The sequence below is a fragment of the Hakea prostrata genome, chromosome 2, assembly GCF_041222555.1.
Source record: "Hakea prostrata isolate BN-2017 chromosome 2, UWA_Hpros_2, whole genome shotgun sequence".
NCBI classification, from domain to species: Eukaryota; Viridiplantae; Streptophyta; class Magnoliopsida; order Proteales; family Proteaceae; genus Hakea; species Hakea prostrata.
The window spans coordinates 53,110,931-53,135,847 of NC_142601.1; the positions used below are offsets into that span (position 1 = coordinate 53,110,931).

At 38.9% G+C, this 24,917-nt stretch overlaps 2 protein-coding genes across 3 annotated transcripts in view; both read right to left on the reverse strand.

Moving 5' to 3' along the window:
• Positions 1 to 823: 823 nt before the first annotated feature.
• Positions 824 to 4,513, reverse strand: LOC149024860 (uncharacterized). The gene is made up of 2 exons (XM_089145047.1): positions 4,165 to 4,513; positions 824 to 4,053 (listed from the first exon to the last, which is right to left on the reverse strand). Exons 1-2 carry the CDS (start codon positions 4,432 to 4,434, stop codon positions 2,716 to 2,718), a joined length of 1,608 nt encoding a protein of 535 aa, XP_089001173.1. The 5' UTR covers positions 4,435 to 4,513; the 3' UTR covers positions 824 to 2,715.
• Positions 4,514 to 5,771: 1,258 nt separating this feature from the next.
• The window catches only part of LOC149024861 (P-loop containing nucleoside triphosphate hydrolases superfamily protein), a 29,975-nt gene continuing 10,829 nt past the window's right edge, over positions 5,772 to 24,917 (reverse strand). Inside the window, exons 9-26 of one of the 2 annotated variants that reach the window (XM_089145049.1) lie at positions 24,639 to 24,798; positions 20,494 to 20,658; positions 18,739 to 18,823; positions 18,396 to 18,629; positions 18,160 to 18,254; positions 17,965 to 18,007; positions 17,319 to 17,476; positions 16,749 to 16,859; positions 12,862 to 12,930; positions 12,582 to 12,725; positions 12,307 to 12,381; positions 12,042 to 12,215; positions 11,848 to 11,933; positions 8,347 to 8,401; positions 7,648 to 7,773; positions 7,425 to 7,538; positions 6,357 to 6,473; positions 5,772 to 6,250 (exon numbers count right to left, since the gene is read on the reverse strand). In XM_089145049.1, the coding sequence (XP_089001175.1) occupies positions 6,185 to 6,250; positions 6,357 to 6,473; positions 7,425 to 7,538; positions 7,648 to 7,773; positions 8,347 to 8,401; positions 11,848 to 11,933; positions 12,042 to 12,215; positions 12,307 to 12,381; positions 12,582 to 12,725; positions 12,862 to 12,930; positions 16,749 to 16,859; positions 17,319 to 17,476; positions 17,965 to 18,007; positions 18,160 to 18,254; positions 18,396 to 18,629; positions 18,739 to 18,823; positions 20,494 to 20,658; positions 24,639 to 24,798 (2,077 nt within the window). In that variant the 3' untranslated portion in view covers positions 5,772 to 6,184. Of the gene's footprint in view, positions 6,251 to 6,356; positions 6,474 to 7,424; positions 7,539 to 7,647; positions 7,774 to 8,346; positions 8,402 to 11,847; positions 11,934 to 12,041; positions 12,216 to 12,306; positions 12,382 to 12,581; positions 12,726 to 12,861; positions 12,931 to 16,748; positions 16,860 to 17,318; positions 17,477 to 17,964; positions 18,008 to 18,159; positions 18,264 to 18,395; positions 18,630 to 18,738; positions 18,824 to 20,493; positions 20,659 to 24,638; positions 24,799 to 24,917 lie in introns of both variants that reach the window. The other variant, XM_089145048.1, reaches the window with a different exon arrangement.

Below are 24,917 nucleotides of genomic sequence, written 5' to 3' on the forward strand. Positions count from 1 at the left end.
TCACTGGATAGCAAATCTTAAACCACAGAAATATGAAATTACAATTCATAATTCTCCAACCCCAAATGTAGAAAACCCAACCTTTCAGAATTTAAATTGGTGCAATATCATCCTAAAACCTAATAATATTGTATTAATATGTGCAGGAGTATTTAACCAGCACCTAAGGATGGCAGAATGGAGCATTGAGATGCACAGGAATGGACATATACAGTCCATCGATTTTGGAACCGTGTAGATACTGGACAAGCTAGAAACAGCTCTTTTTGGAATACAATATGGGACGGATAAGACAGCAACACAAGGGATTGGGATACAAGAAATTTGGTGCAACTTATAAGAGCTCCCAAATCTGTTACCAAAACCAAATTTTGGAACATGACCTTTACACCATATAGCTATGTTAATTAAGGTTGTTAAGACAACCAAACATATAATATTTGACAATTTCTCATCCCCAATGCTCCAAGGTTTGTTTGAAAGGTTAGCACTATCTGATTCCAAACTAATAGGAACAGGTAATGCAACTCAAAATTATGGCTATAAGTGCTTTTAATTTAATGAAAACTTTTCTTCTTATAAAAAAAAAAACCATTTTATGCCTTTCCAAATAGAATTTTATCAATTAAAACTAACGATACTTTCTCAGGATGTCCTCCAAGGCTTGAAAGATATTCTTCTGGTGGATTGTGAAACTTGTAGCCTTCAGTCACTTGTTTGTTTTTTCCTTGGGTCCTTGACCTGATTATGTACCACCACCCCCCCCCAAAAAAAAAAAAACCACTGTGTTACTGTTGTAAGATCCTCCCTTTTTGATTGTATAGATGATCTATTTCCACCTTCCCTTCCCTTTTGACGGAAGATAACAGAGGTTTTTGACTTGCATTCTATCTATTGATGAGTTCAAAGAGATGGTTTCGTGGCATGAATTCATTTTGAGGCTCCTGTAAATGTATTGGCACTCATGAGTCCACCGCCATTGGTTTCAGATATCACATCTCAAAGTAAGATAATAAAACAGTTGCCCCCATCTTTGTATTCTATTCATAGAGTTTTTAATTAATCCCTGTAAAGGCAACTCCACCTTCCAGGTTTGATGATGGTTTCAAAGCAATAACTAATGTTTTTCTTTTTCTTTTTTTTTTTGGGTGGGGCGGTGGGTTGAGGTTGGTTGTTACTTGTTATGCAGTAACGCTTTAGGTTTGTTTTTATTCTATATATATATTTATTTTTCAAGATAAAGGCTTCGGTTACTTCCACATCTATGAGAGTGCACCCACAAGTAGTACAAGATGATAATGTAGTTTATAATTGGGTTGACATTGGTCTGGGAATGTAGTATATTAAGAATCATCAAATGATGCTAGCTTCTTTCTACCAAAAAAACAATGATGCTAACTTCTAAAATAAAAAAAAAAACAACAAAAGAAAAGAAAGGAAGATACGCTAGTCGACCAATTAAGGCCTGAGTATAGGTGTTCGGTGTTCCCATTTTTCAAATGAAAGGCTCAAATGCTTCGAGATGGACTTCTGAGAATGACAATGAGTCCTGTTGAGGGAGAACTTAAGAGAGAATCAACATAAAAAGGATAGAATACCAGACCAGTAGAGCACAGTACGCTGGATTGATTACAGGCTTATAGTGACATGATGGTTCTTACTAAAGAATAGTTAATGCCATTACACAAAACTATTTTAATTTTAATGCAATGGTCTGTACACAAATCGCAATGGATATCTAAGTGTACACAACAACTCATAGTCTACCTTTTTAAAATAAAACATATTAAAAAAAAAATTTGGGGCCAAAAACACTATTTAATTAGAACTTCATAGTCTACCATTTGGTACGGAAAGCATGTCAATGCTCTTGCATAGAATCCATGCAACTCATAAAGGTTCCAGGAACAACCTGGATTCGCTCATAGAGGAACTGAAGCATCAGAGGAGTACATGACTCATATTACAGTGGTGACTTTACAATAATAAAAAGAACTAATGAGATCCACTGAAGCTGGTCAAATTCCTGCAGGAGCAACCATTGCCCAGTTCCTCCTTCCGGAATTAAACTACAGAATCAATTAGATACCAACCAAGTAATCAACTGAACTACTTGATAACCAAGAACTTAGTGGAAATTACAAACAAAAATCTCTATTGATGAATGTGCTTTTACCCCAAAATTCATAAAGCGCACCAAATTTGTGAGAACAAACTGGGTTCTTTCACAAGGGAAAGCCTCAAGCACCAAAATACAGGATCAGGGCGGAGATGCATCATCTTCTCACTTCTGGTACCCAAGAAGCAGAGCTGACAATAAATCCCCAGAAACTACCCAACAGAGCAACCAATGCCAGTTCCCCCACTATCAACGATTGTACTAATAAATAATCAATGAAATGGTGCTAGCCAAACAAACAACTTAAGTACCTGAGAAGCAAGAATTCAGGTTTGATTATGTTTTCAGTTTAAGTGTTGACCCTAGTGTCGAATATATGATTAATGTACATTGGAGGACCACAGTACATACAGAGAGACCCACCTCAGCTACTCCCCCCCAAATAATCACAACAAACCACCCCTCCCTTCCCTCAACTATCATCTTATCAATCACCTCCACAGTCCACACACAAGTAACGGAACTAGCAAAGAAAGGTATATAAAAACGAAAAAAGGAGAAAAGATGAAACTTTGTACCAAACACACCCGAAGGTCTCATTCCAGCATCGGCGTTGCCGCCGTCGTTTCCGGCACTGCGGGCGTCGCCGTCGTATCCGGCATTGAGGGCGTCGCCGTCGTATCCGGCATTGAGGGCGTCGCCGTCGTATCCGGCATTGAGGGCGTATCTACCTTCTTAGGCCGTCCAACCGGTCTTTTTGGTATTACATCAGCTTCTTCCCATCCCGTCGGAATCAATTTTATCTTCTTAGGCCGCCCAACAGGTCTTCTCGGCGTTCCATCCTTAGGCCGTCCAACCGGTCTTTTTGGAATCACATCAGCTTCTTCCCATCCCGTCGGAATCAATTTTATCTTCTTCGGCCGCCCAACAGGTCTTCTCGGCGTTCCATCAGCCTTCACCGGAGAAATCCTTTTTATCTTCTTAGGCTGCCCAACCGGTCTTGCTCGAATTCCAACTCCATCAACCTTACGCGGTCGACCCCTTCCCCTTTTCTCAGGCGATAACACTGTATTATTCTGTACACCACTCGATGCAACAGCATTAGCAAAGGGCTCACCAACCGGAGCAGTAGAAGGTGCTGGAGCAAGAGGCGCCACCGCCACTGCTTCTGCAGCACCACCGATTACTTTCTTGGGCCTACCACGAGGTCTACCACTACCCTTACTTACAACACGTACACTTGGGCTTGCACCCACATCTCCAGAAGCTGGAACAGTGTTCTTCCGTGGTCGACCCCTAGATCTTGGAATGCCGGTTATTACAGAGCCTTTTCCGACGCCGTCGGCAGATACAAAGATCCTGACGGCCGGTGACTTCCTCGGTTGCTTTGGCGGGAAAATACCGTACGACGGAGTAACATCTATGATGGGCCTGGTCCTTTTCTGTTGCCGTTTGGGCTTGGGCTGAGTAACAAACCCATTCGAACCGAGAACCAAAATGGGCTTGGATTTCGGTGGGCGCCCACGGCCCCTTTTGCCCTCAGATCCAACAACTAGTGGTCTGTTCTTGATAGGACGACCAGGTCGTCTTTTAGGCAACGCTAGCTCGGTTCCGACAGGATTGGATTTAGGTGGTCTTCCACGGCCCCTCTTCTCCGGCACCGACAGAGAAGCAACGCCGGGAGCCGCAGCCACCGCAGCAGCAGCAGAAGAAGAAGAAACACCAGGAGCTGTAATTTTCTTCGGTTTGGGGAGTTTGTAAGAGTGTTTCACCATGACTACAGCACCCGTATTTTTCAGCCTCTTCAGGTGAGTACTTAACAGCGATGCATGAGCAGACGGAAGGTTTGCGTAGGTCGAATCAATATACTTCTTTATGGCAGTCTTACTCGAACCCTTTCTTTCGTTCAGAGCCCTAATTGCAGAAGTAATCATCTGAAACGAAAATTAGGGATCCGATCAGAAAATGAACTCGAAGATGTTAATTGAGAACAATTCATTCATAAAATAATTAAAGAACTAAAAGAAGTATGCATAGGCAGATACCTCTGCATACGGCGGGTGGTTTGGGGCAGAGCTCTGTGTCGGTGGGGCAGCGTTTGCCATTACCGCCTGAACAGCTTCAGTGATTGATAGAGGAGCGGTGGACAAATCCAAGCGAGGTGCGAGAGATGACGCTTCAACTTCAGTCATTGGAGCAGGACGGACGGTCGGTGGATTCATATCATTTGGAACCCGAAGAGCCGCCGGAGAATTCATGTTATCTGGAGCTCTTCCAGTTCCGTTGCTCTCCTGAGGCAATGCTGACGACTCCATACGCGCGCGCGACAGAGAGAGAAAGAGAGAGAGAGCGAGAGAGAGAGAGAGAGAAAGAAAGTGTGTCTCGAATTAAAGGTAAAAAAATCTAGATGAGGTGTAGAGGATTGATAGTGGAAGAGAGAAGTAGAGATCGAAGGGTGGAAATGGAATACGATCCAGGGAGTGATGGTGGAGATCGATGACGTGGATTTTATGTCTTTTTCTTCGTGAAAAAACAAACATATACTAAATGTAAAGGTTTACGATAAGAACAAATTCTAGTAAACTATTTTTTAATTGTTCTCCGTAAAAAAAGAATTACTTTTTATGCTATTTTATTTTTATGTCGGCTTTGTAAGGACTCTGGCAAACTTCAGGCGTAAGCCATCTATCATGGAAGCAAGTGAGGCCGTGAGGGTCGGTCTCGTCTTTTTATTTTTTTTAATCTTCGAGGGTACGTAATATCACCGAATTTCAGTGCATTTGGAATATTTCGCCGAATTTTGGTATTAAGTTTGTTGAATCGAGAACTGGCAAAATATTGCCGATATCTTACCATTTATCGGAATTTTTGGCAATAATTATGCGATATCTCGAGAAGATACTGCCACAATCGCTCTACATTTGCCCAGCCAACTTAGTCGATATAGAGGCAAACCCGACACTGCTGTAAAGTACAAACACTGCATCAATATTTCAGCAATCATTACGACAAATTTCACCATATCGCCTGGTTCACTGGATAACAAATCGGCGCTCCCCAACAAATTTTCGCACCTGATGCTTTATCAAATTCTAGTCGAGAAAGACCTTTTTCAGTGAGAAAAAAGAACTTTTTTTTTTGCAGTTTTATTGAAGGGGACAAAAAAAATTGCGAATTGGGGCATTTACGATGATCTACCTACACCTGTAGAGTCGCCTTTTCACACACAATCTGTTGGGTTTGGAGACAATTTATTTACCGTTGGGACCTGATAGATACCTCATTCCAATCTACCACCTGGCCATGGATATGTAATTAATAACACATCAAATGCATCAATTTGCGTGCCATCCCATCATCACCTCCCCAAAAGCGTCTCGTGGATTCCATGGTGAGAATGGGGACACACGCATCAGATGTTACTCCAAAATCCAAATCATATACTCTCTCTGTCTCTCTCTCTCTGTCTCTCTCCATTCATTGGCTTGAGGTGCGACAACATCAACCACATAGATGAAGATTTATGGTATCTGATAAACTCCCAGCACCCTTATAGGCTATGGCTTAGAGGTAGGAACTGTGTCCAACATTGAAAATTCCTTGGAGAACATGCAGAGGCTCCAACCAGATTCTGGAGTTAGCGATTTGTCAATTGGTATGTTTAGTTCAAAGAAGAAACCCAAATTAAGGAGAGGAGAAGATTGACCAGTCAAAATTTATTATCGATTTGTTTGAGCATTCAAGAACTGGAACCGATTCCAGCTTGACAGATCCTTGTACTTGGGAACCTCATCACATTTTTAAACCCTGCTGTGGTTCCAAAGCCTTAAATCTGTGGTTAACATGGTAAGGACCCAAAAATTATGGGAAGGAAATAAACTTTGGATGAAAGTACACAACAGGTATTGCTAGCTATGAACAATAACTCAATTGACATTTTCAACTAATGGCCGATACAATGTGCTTTTTCTGTACCCTGCAGTGGGGCTTGATATTCATTGGTTAGTTGGGGAAGTAGTATAAGTTTTCCTTTTGAAATGTTACAAGATGATATACATAATGAAATTATTCGCGCCGCTTCTGGTAGAGAGAGTACCCAACAAAAGCAGACATAAAAAAGGTCCACAACACCTGTTGATATAAGACCATTTAAAATGGCAGTTAATAACAACATGGTGATAATCCATACGAGGAAGTGTGTGATCTATTATCCAAGCCAAGGTATATGCAGTAGTACCGTATTGATTGCATGCCATCTTTCAAGCCTCTTGATGCGTGACTGCATATCTTCAATTACGCCTTCCATGGGTGAAATATCCCTGCCTTGTGAGGATTCTGAAGCTGCACTATTGCCCTGTCCAACACATGTGGCACACAAGTTACATTAGTGCTAATATGAGGGGTGTGTGCGTGCACATGGCATTCCTTGCTGAAAATGCAGATTCATTTGTACTAGTTTCTGATAGGTAGAGAGCCCATGGAGCAATGGCATGGCTGCTCTCAAGTATCAGGAAACAGCCCCTCCATAAAGCGGGGATTAAAGCGGCAGACACTTAATATATGTGAATATGCCCTACCTGTTGTTGCTATTTAGTGCCTATATTCAATTTTGATACATTAAACCCAAGCACAGCCTTAGTTAAGCAATAACCAACTTCTCCAAGACGAACCATGTCGAATGGCTACTTAGATGAAGGGAAATTTTTTATTTTAAGCTATGAAAATATAATATAATATAGAAGGATAAAGAAGTTGCCGATAATTTATCAAAATATAGCATTGAATCCAAACAATGTGACACCACCCAACGTTATAATTGAAGCTGATTGATAATTTAAGTCTTACCTTTTCCCGGCACCACCTTCCCCAACCAATAAAACAAAAAAATAAACAAAGGAAACAACAAAATACTGAAACACCCCCAGGAGGTTATATTATTTAATCACATTATACTATCAGGTCAGTGATGCATTGAAATTAGCAGTGTTATCTGCAAGGTACTATTATAATTCCAGTCCTCTAAATATGAAAAGTCTACATGTAAATTTTTGGGATGCCCAGGGGTCGGCAGTGGGGGTGGGGGAGTCATGTGGGAATGTTACCTTTTTAAATAAGTCTAAGGTTGTTGATATACATTTCCTACCAACTATTTAAAGTTAACAAGGACACCATTACTTATTACTTAGTCCTCAAACCAGACTTCAGACCTGGAACAATTTGACCAAGATAGGAAAAAGCACAGTTGGATACTTCGAATAAGGTTGTTTCAGTTTGTCTAACAAATAGAAAACCCTACCACTCATACCTGAGATTGAATAAAATCCACTAGCTCCTGCAATCTTGTTGCCTGTTGACTGTGAATTCCGACTGAGCTTCTCTCAAGAGGTGGCAAACTTTCTAGAAGAATTTGAAGATAACTCTACGAAGTACAGGAAAATGGATAACTAGGATCAAAAAGCAAGAAGAGCACAAATACAAATAAGATGAGCAAATGTAGACATTAAATTGTAGAGGTATGCAAAACAAACTTTTGTTGTATATGAACCATCCAGACTGAGTGCTGAACCAGCAGCTGCCACTACTTCTTTGTTTGTTCCTTTAATTTGTACATATGGACTTGGTACATCTTGAAGATGATCAACCTCGATCAGAATCTGAGAAATGATAAATAAACACTGTAAGAGTGGCATCTGTTCAATAAAACCTCAGCATGAAAATTTCTTAGGTCTCACCAATAGAGAAACGCTACGATATTGGCTTTCATGCTTATATATTTCATACGATACACCCAAGCAAATAAATCATCCAAAAGAACTCCTCCTGGACAAACCAAGGATTAAACACGGAAAACTGGTGGAACAGCTATTCCTCAGCTCTTCCTCATTCAGAAGAATCCTGTTTATGGACTCTTGGCCATTGCCCTATTTGTTCATTATACTTCTTTTCTAAGGTAGGGCTACAGCAATCTGTTGTATTGTCCTGATGTAATTTTTCCCACTTTTGCAAGAAAAAAATCTTATGTGCCAACTGCCAACAACAATAAAATAAATAACTGACTCGTATTTCCTAAAACAAAAGGGAAAAACTTTATAATACAAATGAATTTAAGTGTAATGGGCAGGATTAGGAATCCACAAGTATAGAGGAACAATCACAACGTAATAGTTCTCTAACTGCTCCCAAAACGGTACCAGGAGGATGAAGCAGGAAGAGCAACTCGAACCTACCTTGCCATCTTGGTATATGAATGCAGATGCTTCAATGTAGGCTACAGCTTGATACCTGATTATCCACATAGAAAGGCATATCAACTGGTGTAACCAACCATATTGAACTAGAAAATACATAATAATACTGAGCTTTAAATAATGCAAACGTGCTTCAACTACAAGACATGAAAGGAGGCACAGGAGCCAGTGGTATAAATTTTTCATAAAAATGCCATCACTACTGAGTTTCGGAAACCCCATAACAGTCTTGAGTAATAGCATTTCTCATGAAATTGTGCATTCCAAGAAAACAAAGACAACTTCTTTAACTTGAGAAGCTGATAACAAGCTAGTGCTAAGGGGTGAAGGTGAGAAAAAACTTCCCCCTATTAAATGATCATTGAAAAATATTTGTGGAGAGAGTTGGTGAGAGGTGCTAAACTGATTGGGTGCATCCTTTAATTTTGACAAAATCCCATCCACAATTTTTAGCGACATAGACAGTTTGTCATGGCCAACTGACTGTTGGATTAGTCATCTAATTACAAACCATATTGTCAGCATGTAAGATTTTAGAAACAAGTACACTGATACCCTCCTGTGTATGTCCAGGCATCTTTCTAACTTTCAGCCATCCATATATGTTCATGCACCATCTAGCAGTCCAGAGATTTTCAACACTTTTGTTGAACTCCATTTTGGCTGAAACTTGGCTAGTAGACTAGGAGTGCATCCAGAACATTTGGAACCCATCTCATCTACCACATGGGAGATATTTGGACATTCAGATAAACTTATCTGTATGGGCTGCAAAATCTTTACACTATGAACTTTGGTCTCTCAATCAGAGTAAAAATATCACTCCATACTGCATTGAATCAGTCGATGCAACACTAACCAACACATCTATCTTAAATTATAATGTATCAATTGTATCGACCAGTAGAATACAACTGCTTGATACGTACATTATTGCCAGATCTTAAGGAATTTAATATGTATCGATGCATATTGAGATGGATTGGTCAACATGGCTCAATACATATCAATACAGCAACAACAACAAAGTCAGCTTTATCCCAACTAAATTGGGTCGGCTAAATCGATCCTATCAAAAGAAAGTAGCGGAAATTGAGACACAAAAAGTAAGAAGGTTGAACAACAAAAATGAAGAAATGAGATGAGAATTAGAAATGAAGACTAAAGAATGACAAATGTCAGTAGAGGAAAAAAGCAGCCCAGGAAATAAGGAAAATCTCAGCTACATGGTCTCAACAACATGGATCCTTGCCCTTCAGTAATCTCTATCTGAGGTCATGCTTGGCCCAATACCCAGACCATGTATATCATTCTTCATAACCTCAGTTATGGTTATTTTAAGCCTGTCCATAGCTCTTTTAGCTCCTTCAATCAATACAAACTACTTAAACCCTCTATTTTCTCATAAAGTTAACATGGTAAGCTTCCGGGCTGCAGGAAAAAGTTTTTTCCCTCCCCCCCCCAAAAAAAAAATGATTTCTTTTCTTTGAAGGGTGCTTATTTATTCTGTAATTTTGCTATAAATCCATGAATATAGGCCAATGAACATTTACAAGGATCTGAACTCAAATCCATTATGTTTGCACATTTCTACACCATTCAATACATATCTCCAATATGATACATTTTGATATATCTCCTACAATGCACCCAACACTGACGCTTTAAACCTGGCTCTCAAAGATCAGAATCTCGGTTTCAAGGCTGGTTTTGACCAGCCAGAAACCGAGAATTGGCCAAGATTGGCCAAAACCAGGTCAAAAGGAAGGATTTTGGGACAAGACTTGTGATGGGTTGGTCAAGATTAGTCAAAACTACTGGAACCAGGTTGGTGGCAATTCATTGAATTCGGTCATAACTTGGAATTGTTGTGTTGAAGACAAAAAATTTTGACATATTGTAACTTGCAGAAACCAGTGACTTCAAAACTAGCCAATGGTTTCATCTTGGTTTCTAGGGAAACCAATATTTGACCAAAAATTTTGCCTAACCATGCTTGCTCTTAATAGAGTTCTTTGAACTCTTGTGGTTTAGCCGAAGGATGTGATTGATAAATAGGGTTTGGCCTGACTTCAAGAAGGGTTTACAGACAGGGCAATGGGGTCTGATTTTCCTTTTACTGTTCTGTACATACGGTTGAAGTTTTGAACAAGGGTTGTCAAGATCAAGAAAATCTTCATTTTCTATTGTTGATGCAGGCCAGGTATAGGGCTGCAATGGTGGGTTGTAATGGAGGGAGAATTACAGGAATTAGAAGAGATGGGAGTACAGGAAGAGGGGAGAGAGTGCTCACACTCAAATACCAGCTACACAGGCTCTCACAAACATAACTCAATTCATTGTATTCAGTCTGAAAATTATATCCTAATACAAGCTATTTAAAGGAACTAAACACAAATCCTAGTTGAAATTAAAATCCAAAACAAAATCCAAACCAAAGTCTAAAACACTCTCATGCAGGAGTACTAATTTAAATAAAAGACTAAATTTAGAACTGAAATAAAATACTTATTCAAATCCAACTCTTGTTGGACCAAACCCAATTGGACCACTTTTTCTGGGTTGGACTGGAACCAATTAAACCATTCTGCTACTGCATCAATTGTCCTGTATGACATACTTTTCTTTATTCACCAATTCAAGCCAGAAAATAAAGGGAATCTGGTTTTCCTATTTGTCTTAATTTGAAGCAAGATTTTAATTTTTTTTCCTACTAATTCTGGTTCATGTTCTATTACTATTATCTTCCCTAGGGCTTTTTAAACCCATGAGAACCAACCATTTCAATCATGTCATTTGAAGATCAACCCAAGTAAGTTTCTTTTAAAAATGTCCTAAAGTTCTGAACTACTTTAGAAACACTCCTTTCTATTGCTCATTTGATGAATCTGGTCTATGAAAAATAATCCAATAGTGAGCATGTACACCCCTCTTTCACAAACCTGGACAGAAAAATTACAAGGTAATAAAAAAGTAAACCAACCCAGCAGTTAAAGAACAACAAAGGAGCAAACTACAAAATAAAAGGATGGACAAGAAATGACTTCTGCAGAAGCTGAAGTAGATGTTTGATTACCCTACAGTAAGGGTATAGAATTTTATCCTCAAATCAGAAGCGTATAAAATCAGGATGTTTCCCAAGTCCCAACTGATGCCTCCCAATATTGTCCCATCTGTCATAGGATTGTGCTAGCTTAAGAAACAATGCCAATCTATGTTCCACTTCCACTTCCACCAATTACATGGTAAATCGTTCCTTACCACTAATATGTTCTCCATCACTCAATATCTAGTTCAACTAGCCATTTCAGTTATGATTTGAATTATTAGCACTTCAGTTGCATTACCTTAATTTCCTCAATTGTAACAAAGAAAAAAAAACAAGAAACTATGCAGAAAATGATGAGATTTGAAAAAGAAGAAACATAAATAATCAGCCAGCAATGTTGTCAGATGATTAGGACTTAACAAGCTACATACCCAAGGTTAAGAAGGCCAGCAACTGTGCTGCTGCTGATATCAAAATCCACTTTTGGCTGTATGATGAAGTTCCCTTCCCTAATTGGCTAGATTACAAATCCAAAAGCAAGTTAAAACAGCAGCGACCATTGATATTATTCATATAAACTACAGAAATGTCATGCCATAAAACCATAACTACAGCTATTATGCACCTCCCGTATAAGTAACGCAAACCTTCCTTCACATAGCCTAACGCGTATGCACTCAGATTCAGCAAGTTGTCCATTAGAATGTACTCGAAGCCTTAAATATATATCAATAAAATTTTGAACGGAGCTGTATAACTTAGCAGGGTCAAGTAGTTTCAAAATGTCTTGATATGCCACCTGCAATGGATTACAAAGCAAGGATAGAGAGTATTACAGATAAGGCATACCATATAAGTTTTGAGGAAAGAAGTATTGATTAATGCTGCACCTGCTTATTACTTTTCAGAACAAAGAGTGAACTCTCAGGTGAAAGAACAGGATCAAAGTCATTTCGGATTTTAACCTGCGTGATAATATCATAGGACACAGTATCAAGTTCTCAAAACAAAGAGCATGACAACACAAAAGATATCCACGTAATGCTGAAGCATAGTTCCAACACAAGGACAAGATAGTTACAAAGTAATTCCTCACTAATCAGACAATGCTTTATGTACTTCATGAAAAGCATATGCATTCTCAAATTGATACTGGTATACTAACATGTGCATGAACAAGATGGGGTTCAATGTGTTGCTGGAACATTGGGAATACAGTAGTCATAATCTCATTCTGGGACATGTAATGCCCAACCCTGTTTTTGTCCCTTTGAACTCTAGCAATAAGATGTGAATGCACTCCTCCAACCTGTATGTTGCAACTAAAAAGGTTAAACAAGACAGTATTCTAACCATCAATTGAGACCAATTATGGGAATCTGGAAAGGAAGTAACTAATGGAAAATAATTTCTTCCTAGGGAAACAGTTAAAAACTCTTTCTTACAACAGCTATCCACAGGTCAAGCGACTTCCTGATGTCAGGATGCAGAGCATATACCCCTTCTATGATAACCTGAGAAAAAAACAAAGATAGATTTAAAGGATCAGGAAGGAAACTAAACAAATGAGGTAACTAGAATATCAGATGCAAAACGGAAAAAAGAAAGGGGGGTAGATAGTTTTGGCTAGTCCTTGTTAGGTGAATGAAGCTGATCCAACACCCTGGGCTTTTAATTAGTGGAATAAGCATAAGGTTGGGTTATATATTGGTCAGATACTTTATTCCAAGGCAATGGGCCAACCCAAGGGGCCTAAACACGTGTACCCAGGTGATACAAGAATTTAGAATTTAGGTTACTTCACTATTTTAGTTCAGTCTTTAAATCAAGCATTTAGGTCTTTCCATTTAATGCTCTATTTGTAATTTAAACAGACTCCCATGAATTAGGGTTTCTCATTTAGTAGTTGGGACAAGTTTCTTATGTTTTCGCAAGTAGTTTAAGTCCCCTTTTTAAGAGGAATTAGTTTCCTATTACTTATAGCTTAGTTTCCTGTCAGACTTTATTTAGGACTTAAAGCTCTTACTTTAATCGACTGGCCTAGAGCCTATGTAAAGATACAGCCTAATTTTCTCCTTGATTATGCAATTAAGTGGAGATTAGCCTTGGTGGAGATCAAGCTCTCTTGCTGCCCTGGTGGTTCAAAGTCCCAGAAGGTTATCCAAGTGATGTGAACCCAATTTTAGGGTAAGGGTTTCTTGGGTGAATACCCTAAAATTAAGGGTTTGCCTGCCTAGGATAATCTCTTTGAAACCACCAAATAATATAATCAATGGGAAAGAATGGGGATGTAGGAGAGGGTCTTGAGAATGATAAATGTTATTGTAATCTAAGGCTCCAATGGGTGCAATTGAGATAGCCCAAAGATCTAAGGCTAAACGTAGTGATAAATGGGTAGCTAGAATCATGGTGGGAGATCTCGTGAGATCTCAGCGAGATCTTGCAAGATATCTCGTTTAAATGTTATTGGCAAGACGAGATGGAGGGCGAGATTAGAGAGTTGGGATATCTCGCTCGAGATCTCGCTCGAAATCTCGCCATATCTCGCCCTAGATCTCGCTAGAACTCTCAATTTTGACCTTTTTGGCTGAATTTTCACTTGCAACTACTCTTAGCACATCTACAACAAGGAAGATCAATTATTCTCTACTTGTCTTATGAATTTATGATTTAATGACTTATATAGAACTTCTAATGGTTGTAAAATTATTTTATTCTTGAAAATTAAGATTGTGATACTCATATGGATGGAATTTTGATAACATTTAAGTTAGTTGATGCATTTGATATACTTGCTTTTCATTTATATGCTCTTAAAGGTTCTATATTACATGTTGTATAACATTGCATTCCCTAATCCTACTACATTTCGGTTTCACATTATGGGTAGACTTAGAAATCATACATAGGATTGTTTCTAACAAATCCAAGGCCACCAACGTGTTTAAAAAGCCTTAAATAAGCTAAATACCAAGTTTCAACCCAATTGGGACCCTAAAACCCACCGAGATGGGCCACCGAGTTGACGCCAAAAAATTGTATATCTTGATCGAGATCTCACCATGGCTGGAATTGGGTTCTGGATGGCAAAGGAGGGATCAACTGCATAGACACAAACAAGACTACAAATCCGAAAGACCACTGTGGGTTGCTTTTTTTTAACCAAACTAACCATGGATATGTGTTTATAGGCCATTAGGCCCTAAAAAAGGTAGTCCAAAAAGAACCAAACCCATAAAATGCATAAAACCCACCAAAACCTGGCAGAATTTGTACCAGGTTCGGCGAGATTTCAGCATTTCAGTCATCTCGAGGTGGGCAAAACCTCGAGATGTAAGACAATAATACTCTTACAGTTCATATCTTTACAGAGTGTAGTTACTTAAGAGTTTGAAGGGGACAAAATCAATAGTTGTTTTTGTTAAGGCTACTAGCCAAGGCACTGGAAGGGTACCTTTGGATCGTTGAGTATGTGTAATCTAGCAATGATAATTTTGTGTAGTTAATGTTTAAATGTAACATAGCAGCCATATCAATGTAATATGATATAGTTATGCTAGTATTGACCAAATATGAGAAAACTCAAATGTTATTAATGTAACCCCAGATCAGGGGCCAGTCTTTAGGATCCTCTTCTAGTGGACCAGCAGTAAATTAGGACTTCGAATCCTGCTATTCTAGGTCAACCTGTAGGTAATCTCAGTGGAGAGCATCTAATAATCCTGCAACTAAACATTCTGATTTGGGCATCAGCAAATACAGGTGGACAGGAGCTTGTTTTGTTCAATAATGCCCATTAGTGTTTGCCTTTAAACTCCTGCGGCTAGGGTTTAGAGGGGTCTAGTGTTGATTTTCAGTTAGACTGACTCAGGGCTAGGATTTGAAGGAATTAAATCTGATTTAACATATTTGAAATTTCAGACTTAATTTCCCAAGCTAGGGTTTCTGAAATTAGGCCCAAGATTCCCAAGGGTTGGCTAGGGTTAGGATTGGGACTCAAGGGTAGAAAGAGAGAGAGGGAGGGGGATAAGTGATCCCAAAAGGATTTGGTGTTTGGGGTGGTGGTTGAGGAGATGTAGAAGAAATAGGGTTTTGGGGTAGGGGATGAGGTGCTGCAAGAAGAAAGAGAGGAAAGATGCGGCATTCTAGAGCTATGCAAGGGAGGGAAGAAGGGATTAGTGTAGGGAGGGGTTGGAAACAGACTTGTTGAAGGTTGGGCTGTTGTGGACAATCACTGAAATAGAAGGTCTTTCAATGGCTGCTGCAAGCTTGTAGTGGAAAGGAGAAAGCTGGAATTGTAGAAACTTCAAAATACCCAGGCTATGGGCTTCCTCCTAGGAACCTACGACTCCCAAGTCTTCCTTTAACTTATTCTTTATTCAATAATCATCAACTGTCCATTACATATGTGGAGGGCCATATTTATAGCCTTTACAAAGAAGGAAATCATAATTAGACTCGAAAAACAAAAGAAGACTACTTGGACTAGAACTCAAGATGGAATTCTATTTGGATTGGAATTCCTAAACAAATAAAGACTCGCAATATTAAAAGTTCCAACTTTAAGAAGGAATCCAACTTGAAAATATGATTACAACTATGACTCCTAATGGGACAAGGACTCTGTCATAACTTGCTAACCAAGGACTCAACTCAAAACAAAAAGTAGATCTGGACTCCTAAAATTCAGATGAACCTAATAAGACACAAATAGGACTCAAGGGGGTGGTAAATGACCAAATTGCCCCTCACTAGGTTTGACCACCCTTTAGAGGCACAGGAAGGGGCTGATTTGGGCCTTCTTTCTGCCTTGGCCCGCGTTGTGGGGGGGGGGGGGAGCTGGTTACATCAGAAATACAAGAGCATAGAAATCAGTGAGCTTGAAAATGCCAAGAGAATAAGCCACATTGGTAATCAGTTAGTTGAAAATACGAACATCTTTACTTCAACTTCTCACTGTAGATTGAGTTGATTTTAATCAATTCTTACTGCACCCTATGTCAAATCCACAGTCCTGGTTGTCAAGGCATCACCTAGGTGCCCAGGCGACAAGATGCCTTGTATGATGCAAGAAAGGCCACCGCCTTGGCTGCCTAAGTGCTGCCTTATGGCTTGTGATAGACAAGCCTTATATTCTATCAAGTCTGAGATATTACTCCAACATGTAACATTCTCACATTCAAGAAATCATTACTTATAAAATGTAGTAGAGCTTATTTTCTTAGTGTGTACATTTCCCTAACATCTTTTATCCTACACAGGCATAGGCATAAAAACAACCAATTGCACAAACAAGGACTAGAAATATAAGCAGCTGAAGCGAAAAATATACCACTCCACAATCTTCAGAAACTAGAAGTTCCTTGAAACCACTCCGGGTACATGCTTCCAAGTCAAATATAGGAACTTTTGTTCTTCGCTGGTTCCTTATGTCATCAATGTTCTGAAAATAGAATAATTGGTATAAGATCACAAAACACAAAAGTTATTTGTATGCTATTGATAATTTCTATACAATCCACATAAAAGCTTAATTAGCATGTAGAGGGCTCATTTAGTCCATCATTTTATGCTACCCCCTGGATTAAACATAAATCAAACTTTAGGTCCTATCTAAACTCTGTACAGCAACATGCTATGATTTTTACGCTCATAGTGGTAGAACTCGGTTGTCCCAAAGCAGCCAAAAGTTGATATCCCTACCGATTTCAGACCCTCATATATCCATGCAGGACAGTGAATATGAGCTGTAACTTTCCAAACTGATAGGTCATGAATGAGAAGAATAAATAATTAACACCAACAGAACTGGATTTAAGATCATGCCAGTATCAAGAATTTGATCTGAAAATAAACCAAAGCACAATGTGTAAAATAAGGGAAACAAGAGTTCACATCTTGCCTTTGAAAGCAAAGACAGATCCAAAGAGCAAAAGTCATCATATTTAAAGTCTTTAACTTGTTCAGATTTGTAATAGCTTTCAAGTGAAATGACTTCACAACCAACAATATTTGCCATCTTATGAGCCAAGCTAGTTTTACCAGATCCACTTGGGCCTCCTGTAATAATGAAGAAAATTAATTATCTCATTTAGCAAAGATATAAATAAGCATCACACAGCTGTAAGATAGCAAATGCAGTTAATCCATGCTCCCCCTTTTTTGGGAAAGAACAGTTAATCCACGCTTGCAGCCGTAATAGTACTAGTAGATAAAATTATTAACTGTGCTAGGATGCAGTTCCATGAATTTTACAGGTGCTATGGTTAACAATAATATAGAGTTGCTGATAGTCATGTTAATCAATCACAAACAACAAAAGATGCATGATGCACCCAAGAACAGGGAACAGAAATGCACATTCAAAGAACAAAAAATTAGCTTGCTTTTATGCTTCCATCAGGAAAAAGAGGAAAAACAAAGAGCATATTCAACGGTAGAAATTCTACAATCAACTTCTTTACAAATACCTATTCCTTAAAGAAGAGAGAGAGAGAGAGAGAGAGAGAGAGAGAGAGAGAGAGAGACGAGTGTATAATCCACATTACCAATGCCTACAATAACTGGAAGGCCCTTATTCTCCATTAATGCCTGAGAAAACAAAAAAGAAAGTTCACTTCAGTTATTTTATTCTAATGAATCGTATGTATTGACGAAAAAGTATTCACTTCCTTCCTGAGGCTCCAAACTCCAAAATACAAACCTGCAGAACAGCCTACATCACCTTATCCAATAACACTTACCTGGATTGCTTGAACAGAAAGAAGCAAGCCTCTATCCAAGTCATAAGAATCAGGCATTGGAGCAAGCTGCATGGTATCCCTGAAAGCAGAAGAATCTGCAGTTGCTTCATGAGAGAAGCCTAAATTTATGAGGTTATAATAAATGCAATCTACCATTTAGTAAGTAGTAAAAAAATAATTCAAGAATACAACACAAATTAAACCATAACTCCAGCAAGAGGAACCATAACTCTAACCTATGACCGAACTGCCAGCATGTGAAGGATCTGATGAAATGAAACGCCATGTCGCCAGTACAGGCTCCATGTTTGCCTTTGTTGGGGATCGAGTCCATGGCAGAGATAGATCCTCAATCCTGTAAGCATCTTTTGGAGTAACACGAATTGGCTTTGGAACATCAATTACTCTTTCCTGATGCTCAGCTAAAGACTTAGTTGACAAAGGTGGTGGTGTGTTAAGCCGTGGTACAGCTGAAAGTAAAGATTTTTATTTGTCAAGCACCAAATAAAATACATGACAAAGAAACCATGAAAAGGCTAGCCAAACAGAATAGTGAAGGACTGATCCCCGGTTCCCAACCTTGGGTATCCAAAATCAATTCCAGATACGACTTAGTGATCCATGGTCCAGTGATAGCCATTTTAGAAGCTTCTGCACCCACTACCTACATTTATTAAAAAAAACAACGTAACATGCCTTCCAAGGCATGGATATCTTTTTTGGGGATAAAGTAATAACTGATCAGGATATGGTACAACCTAATTAAGCTTGGAAAAGAAAAGTTCAGACTTCAGAATTGATAACAAGTAGCAGTTTAAGATCCCACATCAGCTGAGAGTACTCCAACTATCAAGTGTTCAAGCCACAAGAAGCCACCCCACTTTCAATTAATTGGTTTTAAGAAGGAAAGTTTAATATGGAAGAAGTCCTCAGTGCCTGGGGGGACCCTTCAAATGAGCCTAAATGAATTACTGAATTTTTCAACCAAAAGACTTCAGATTTTAAAGACCAATCTTCGGAAAACTATGAATACTTCCATCACAACTTATACCACCTCTGTCATGATCCCAGAATTTATGGCCAGGCAGGGCCCACAACACCTGAACCCTACAAGATCACGTGGCAATTAAACCACCCCTTTTATAATTAATCATCAGAGTCCAATTGAATAAAATCGAAAACATGCATTAAGAATCAACGAAGAGACTAAGAAACTATTAATGGGCTGATGGCATTACTAACACATTCACACTATATACAAAGAAAAAGATGGTTACAATAACATCCCATCAAAACCATAATGACCATAACCACCCTTAGACTAAAAGTGAACTAAACATGTAACATCATACTGAATTCTAAATGTCTAGTCCAGAATTATATTTTGAAAGATCTTGATGTTGTGATTGTACTCCACATGTGAATTCTCCTATTTTAATTTTCAATATACTGATGCTACTCTCAAGCACCAACTACTGCTCCATCATTCAAAGGTTCAAAATCCTCAACAAAAAAATAGTCCATCATCACAAAACCAAATCCTAGAACCCTCACTCACACACTTCAGTTAACCACAAACCTAAAACCTAAACCTTCCTAATTAGAATGTATGTGATTTCAATTTTTACAAACACTCCATCATGCTTGGTAACCCCACTATCATCTTGGTTTCAACTTCTGCACCAAGGTTGTCAAGGCGTCACCTAAGCGTTGCCTAGGCATCCTGACCCTTTTTTGGTCAAGGCGACCTAGTGTCGCCTTGGCTTTTATTGCCCTTTATCACTTCACCTTGACATTCTTGACTTGTGCGAACCTTTTCAGCTCCTTAGCTAAAATGCAATCTCTCCCAACTTTCATAGTTCATACATTACCTGACAACTTATTTTATTACCTGCAAATAATCCCAACTTTGTTTTCATAGCAAACCTTCACATATAAACCTAAACCAAAGAGTTGACAAAACGTAGTTGTTTTTCATCAAGATCCTACATCACCAAGCATCAAGTTACAGTTTCTATTCTGCACACAAAACAATGCGCAGCAGTAGCAATAAGTGTAACCAAATTTATTTGTATGACCTTTTCAAGTTTGTTGATGCAATGAATTTGTGTTTTCATGCAGAAAATCCAATTATTACAGCAAAAAGTGCAGATATATAAGAACTTGAGTCCTTCAATGAACCCAAGCAAGGTCAAACTTTGTCCAGTAAAAGTACCCAATCATGTAATTGCAGTATATAATTTCAGTAGAACATTAAATCCAGAAGTGTAGAAAACAGAAGAGTTTAAAACCAAATCCACTGATCTCAAGAAGCTTTAAATGATAAGTTCATACTTTCCTATCAGTGCCCCTCAACACCATGAATGTCTCGCCAAGGGTATCAATGGTTTCAAGTGACACTGACACATTGCCAATACTAACTGATGTGGATGCACGTTTGTAGCTGACTACAACAGTGTAACCCAAAGCCAGAAGACCACCCAAAGTCATCCGCCCAACCTGTATGAGAGTAGGAAGACAAAAGGTTAAACTCTCAAGGATCAGAGAAAGCATGCACTAAAAGGGAAGAGATTATAAAATTCTTCTCCAGATCGAGATATTAACTTTCATAATCATCATAAACATATATATGTATACCTATAGATGTTCATCAAGCACCAAATAAAAATATTTTGAGAAGTGATCATCCCTCCAATGATATTCCCATTCGATCCAAAGCCCAGCTCCCAAAATCTTATTAAAACCCCATGAGCAGCTTTCCTAACTTTTCTCAACTGCCCCAAATTTTAGGAACTTAGTTTCAGACATCAGATCCAACCCTAATCAGGTACATATAGAATCCCCTGACCCCTGAACCCTGAACCCTTGATCTTAATCAGCAGGCCTATTTCTATTGGGAACCCTAATTCTCCAAAATTTTCCCAGATCTGAACCCCTGGAAGAACTGGCTCCTAGTTGATCTACTATCAGTCTCGGATTACATTCCAGTTTGCCTATGTTTATCATCCCTGATTCTCCCAGCCCTTTAGAAAGCAAATAAAGTTTGACAAGACATGAAAGAATACTCATTAGTCATTGATAGACCTCTCATAACTAGGGTGTACAAGCGTAAAAATAAAGGGAAGAGCACAATATCACTCCCAGTGGCTGAAGGGGACAAAAGTAAGGGAGGGACAGATAGCAACATTCTATTGGACAGCAATAATTACTCTGCTCACAGCACTGCTGCAGAAGAGACAGTCCAGGTGGCAGGGGATGAGTGGGAAGGAATGTAAGAGTTTGTTAGGGCTGTTAGGGTATGTAAGGAGGGGAAGGGAGGAGGAAAAGGGGGGGGGGAGGAAAAGAAGTAACAAGCGAGGCTTGTGGGAGAGGGAAGACCTCTCGGAGGGGCTCTGAAGTTGGAGCTGTCTGGTTATCAGATGATATTAGTTTGCTTTGTTGTTTTCTCAGATTAAGTATTAGTTAGTAGAATCAGCTGGTGTTCTTCAGTATTCTCATTTTGACAATGCTTAATGAATGCAGCTGCTGCTCCATTGTTGTTCTAACCGTACTTACTGTTACTGTTATCCTAAAATCATAACCAGTAGCTAGTGGTTTGTTCTTCTGCATTCTTGACAAGAATTATTGAAGCTTTCAGCAAGGGTCTATCAGTCATACATAGGAGCAGTCACTCATCAGCTTATCTAGTTCCAACTTCCAAGTTAGTCCAAAAATTCCTTCAACTTGACTGAAGATTGCCCATAAAACTTAATGGCAGGCTATGGTCTTTCTAAATTAAGTTCTCAAAAAGATTATTAAGATCAAACCTAGCTTCACTCTCCAGCATACCTAAGCATGCCACAAAACTGCACAATGGTCTGATGCCAAAATACAAATGCTGATTTATTCCATAAATTATGATATGAAAATTAAAATTATAAAATAAAAAAACATTACTATGGAAACATGGTAATTGGACTTGCACTACCTGATCCTGATGTAGTCCTAGATTGGTAGGAGACCAACTAGGAGCCAATATCCTAGATCCACTACAACTACCAAACTTCAACTAGGTCAAAACAGGGCGAAAACATGAGGCTAGATTTAGGTTATCTTAAGGGACTTAAGGTGATGCAGATCCACCACCAAAAGTGGCTTATTTACCCTAAAACAAGCCCCAGGATTAGGTTACTCGGTCATGGGCTTCTAAGGCCCTTGCTTCATGTTGTAATGGGTTTTATCAGCCCAAAATGAGGTTCCAAGTTCGAAGTACCAAAATAATCAGTCTATTTAAGTAAAGGATAATCACAGTATTTAGTTTGAGCTTCATATTACCTAAGAAATTCTTTGGGTCAATTACTTAGTTTAGCTTCGTTTTAGGAGTCATTTTTCAACAAGGAACTAAGTTTGTTTATAGAAACACTTTCCAATAAGGAGTTTATTAGCTTTCAATAACAATAAGGAGTTTATAAGCTTTCTTATTTTATATTGAGTTTGTAAGCTGATCAAAACCCTATAGGTAGCCCATCATCAAATTGTAACACTTAGATTATTAATAGAATACAATTTGCTTTTAAAGCTTTGTGGCTATTGTCTTAATTTATTTTGGAGAGAATTGCTATGGAGTTGGGAACTCCATTGTTGGACCTAGGATTTGGAACCTTATCTCTTGTTTGGTAGCTGAACAGCCATCCTTTTGATTTGCCAAGAAGGTGAAGCATTTGGAAGCCTCAACCTAGGGCAGGAGATCAAGCCCCACCCCCATTCTCTCTTTTCCCCCATCTAGAACTTTTCTACAGAGTTCCTAAAAAAATACTCAGGTGTTTCTCATAAAAACCTATCCAGCCATATATAGCCATTAGACTGCCTCATTTTAACCCTATGATCCCCTCCCCTGTTACACTGCCTTCAATCTTTATTAGATCCACCCTTCTCTGCCATTAATTCTGCATCTTTCTGCAGAATTCCTAGACCCCCTCAGTTCGTACAGCCAAGGATCCCATTTCCTGACACATTAGATTATTAAAACCCTAGAATTAAGGACTAATTCCCCCAATTAAACATCTACAACCTTCAGGACCATTTCCTTGAAGAGTAGGAAAACATAAAAGCATCCATGTCTGGTTAACTCAAAGTTAAACTGTAAAGCTCTAACTTTAAATTTATGATTTACTGTCAAAGGTGAAGGAAGTTATAGCATAGGCATGACTCATTTTTCTGACATAGAAAGCTCCATTCTAGGAGGGGTTGGCCATGGCATAATAGCTGGTGGAGAAAGTTCCATTTCAGGAAGTCCTATATAAACAGATCCCCTGACCCTGACCTCTCACAGCCTTCACATCAGGTCTTGCATAAAATGCTCAAGGTTTTTAGTATCAAGTATACAAACCACCCTAGACCACTCTGCTGCATCACTTTTTCTACACTGACAAATCCCCTAATGGACCAGGTGATGGTTCACAATGGCTTAGCTTTGATTTGTCTTGGTTATAGGAACTGAAATTATCATGGACATCAACAAATAAAGGCTACAGCAATAATTTTTCCTAGGATATGGTGGGCCCGTAGTGTCTCAAGTGTATGCCCAGAAGGGTCATGGGGGATCAGCTACCCCAGCAAAAGAACGGGTCCATGAGAAATTCAGCTAGAGACAGTGGACAGGTGGCACAGGCTGACTGGAAGGCTGCCATACCCATGTACTGTGTTAAAGGTCTGATTTGGGAGAGGAATATTGGTCAAGGTGCAAGAAAAAGATTGCAGGAATGTGGGAAGTAGTTATGAGAGTTTGTTGCATTGAGAGGTGAGAGGAGAAGAGAGGTAAGCTGAATATTGTAAGGGGTTTTCTGCAGAGTGGACTTGCAGGGGAGAGCTGTGCTCTCGGGCAGGTTATAGAAGCGGAGATTTTGTTGCTGAATCAATACAGTTTCATTGACAAGCTAAGTGTAGTTGCTGTTTTGTTTTGAATGAAGATTAATGAAGTTATTGTCTTCACTTTAATCCTACTATTGTTCTTTTTTGCTTGCTGTGTGCTTGTGTGTTGAGTGCTCATTGAAATGTAGGAGTGAGACACCATTGTTAAGCTGAAGTTTGGGAGCTAAACAACCCCTGATTAAATTCTCCATGCAATCACTAGAAATGTTTTCTTGTTGTTTATCATAAGATCAAGAGAAATTTCAGTAAATTGTCCACTTTCTTAATAATAAGAACATTTTACAACTAATGTGTAACCATCTCTACATCAAGCCACAAATAAATGTTACTTCCAAAATATGCTAATTAATGGTAAAGGCAAAAAAATTATTTTCCATCACTTTACTTCTGTTCATTCAGCAATTTATAAGACCGACATCCATAAAACAATTAGCATGTAGGTTAGGAAGTTCAAATGAATCAGAGTTGACTTTAATTACACAACAGAGAGCTATTATGCCTTTCAGATAATTGTAAACAGAGCTCCAGACAATCTGACACCTTCCTCTGCTATGAAGAATTTAGATTACCTCAAACTCCGCTTTTGGTCTAATTATATAATTCTTGTCAACAATCCTCTGATCACCTAGCGACAAATAGTATCTTATGCCGGACTGCCGCACCTTTATCCAATCACTAATCTTTGCTTCTTCACTTGCAGATGGTGGCCTAAGGTACATCTCAATGAAACTGGAAACAAAATAATGGCTCAGAAAATTAATCATACTCGTAAAAGATCCTAAACCAAAAAAAAGACCTTCTTTTCCATTTGGAGTAGCATGAAGAAGCTGTTATTGTTGGACAGTGTC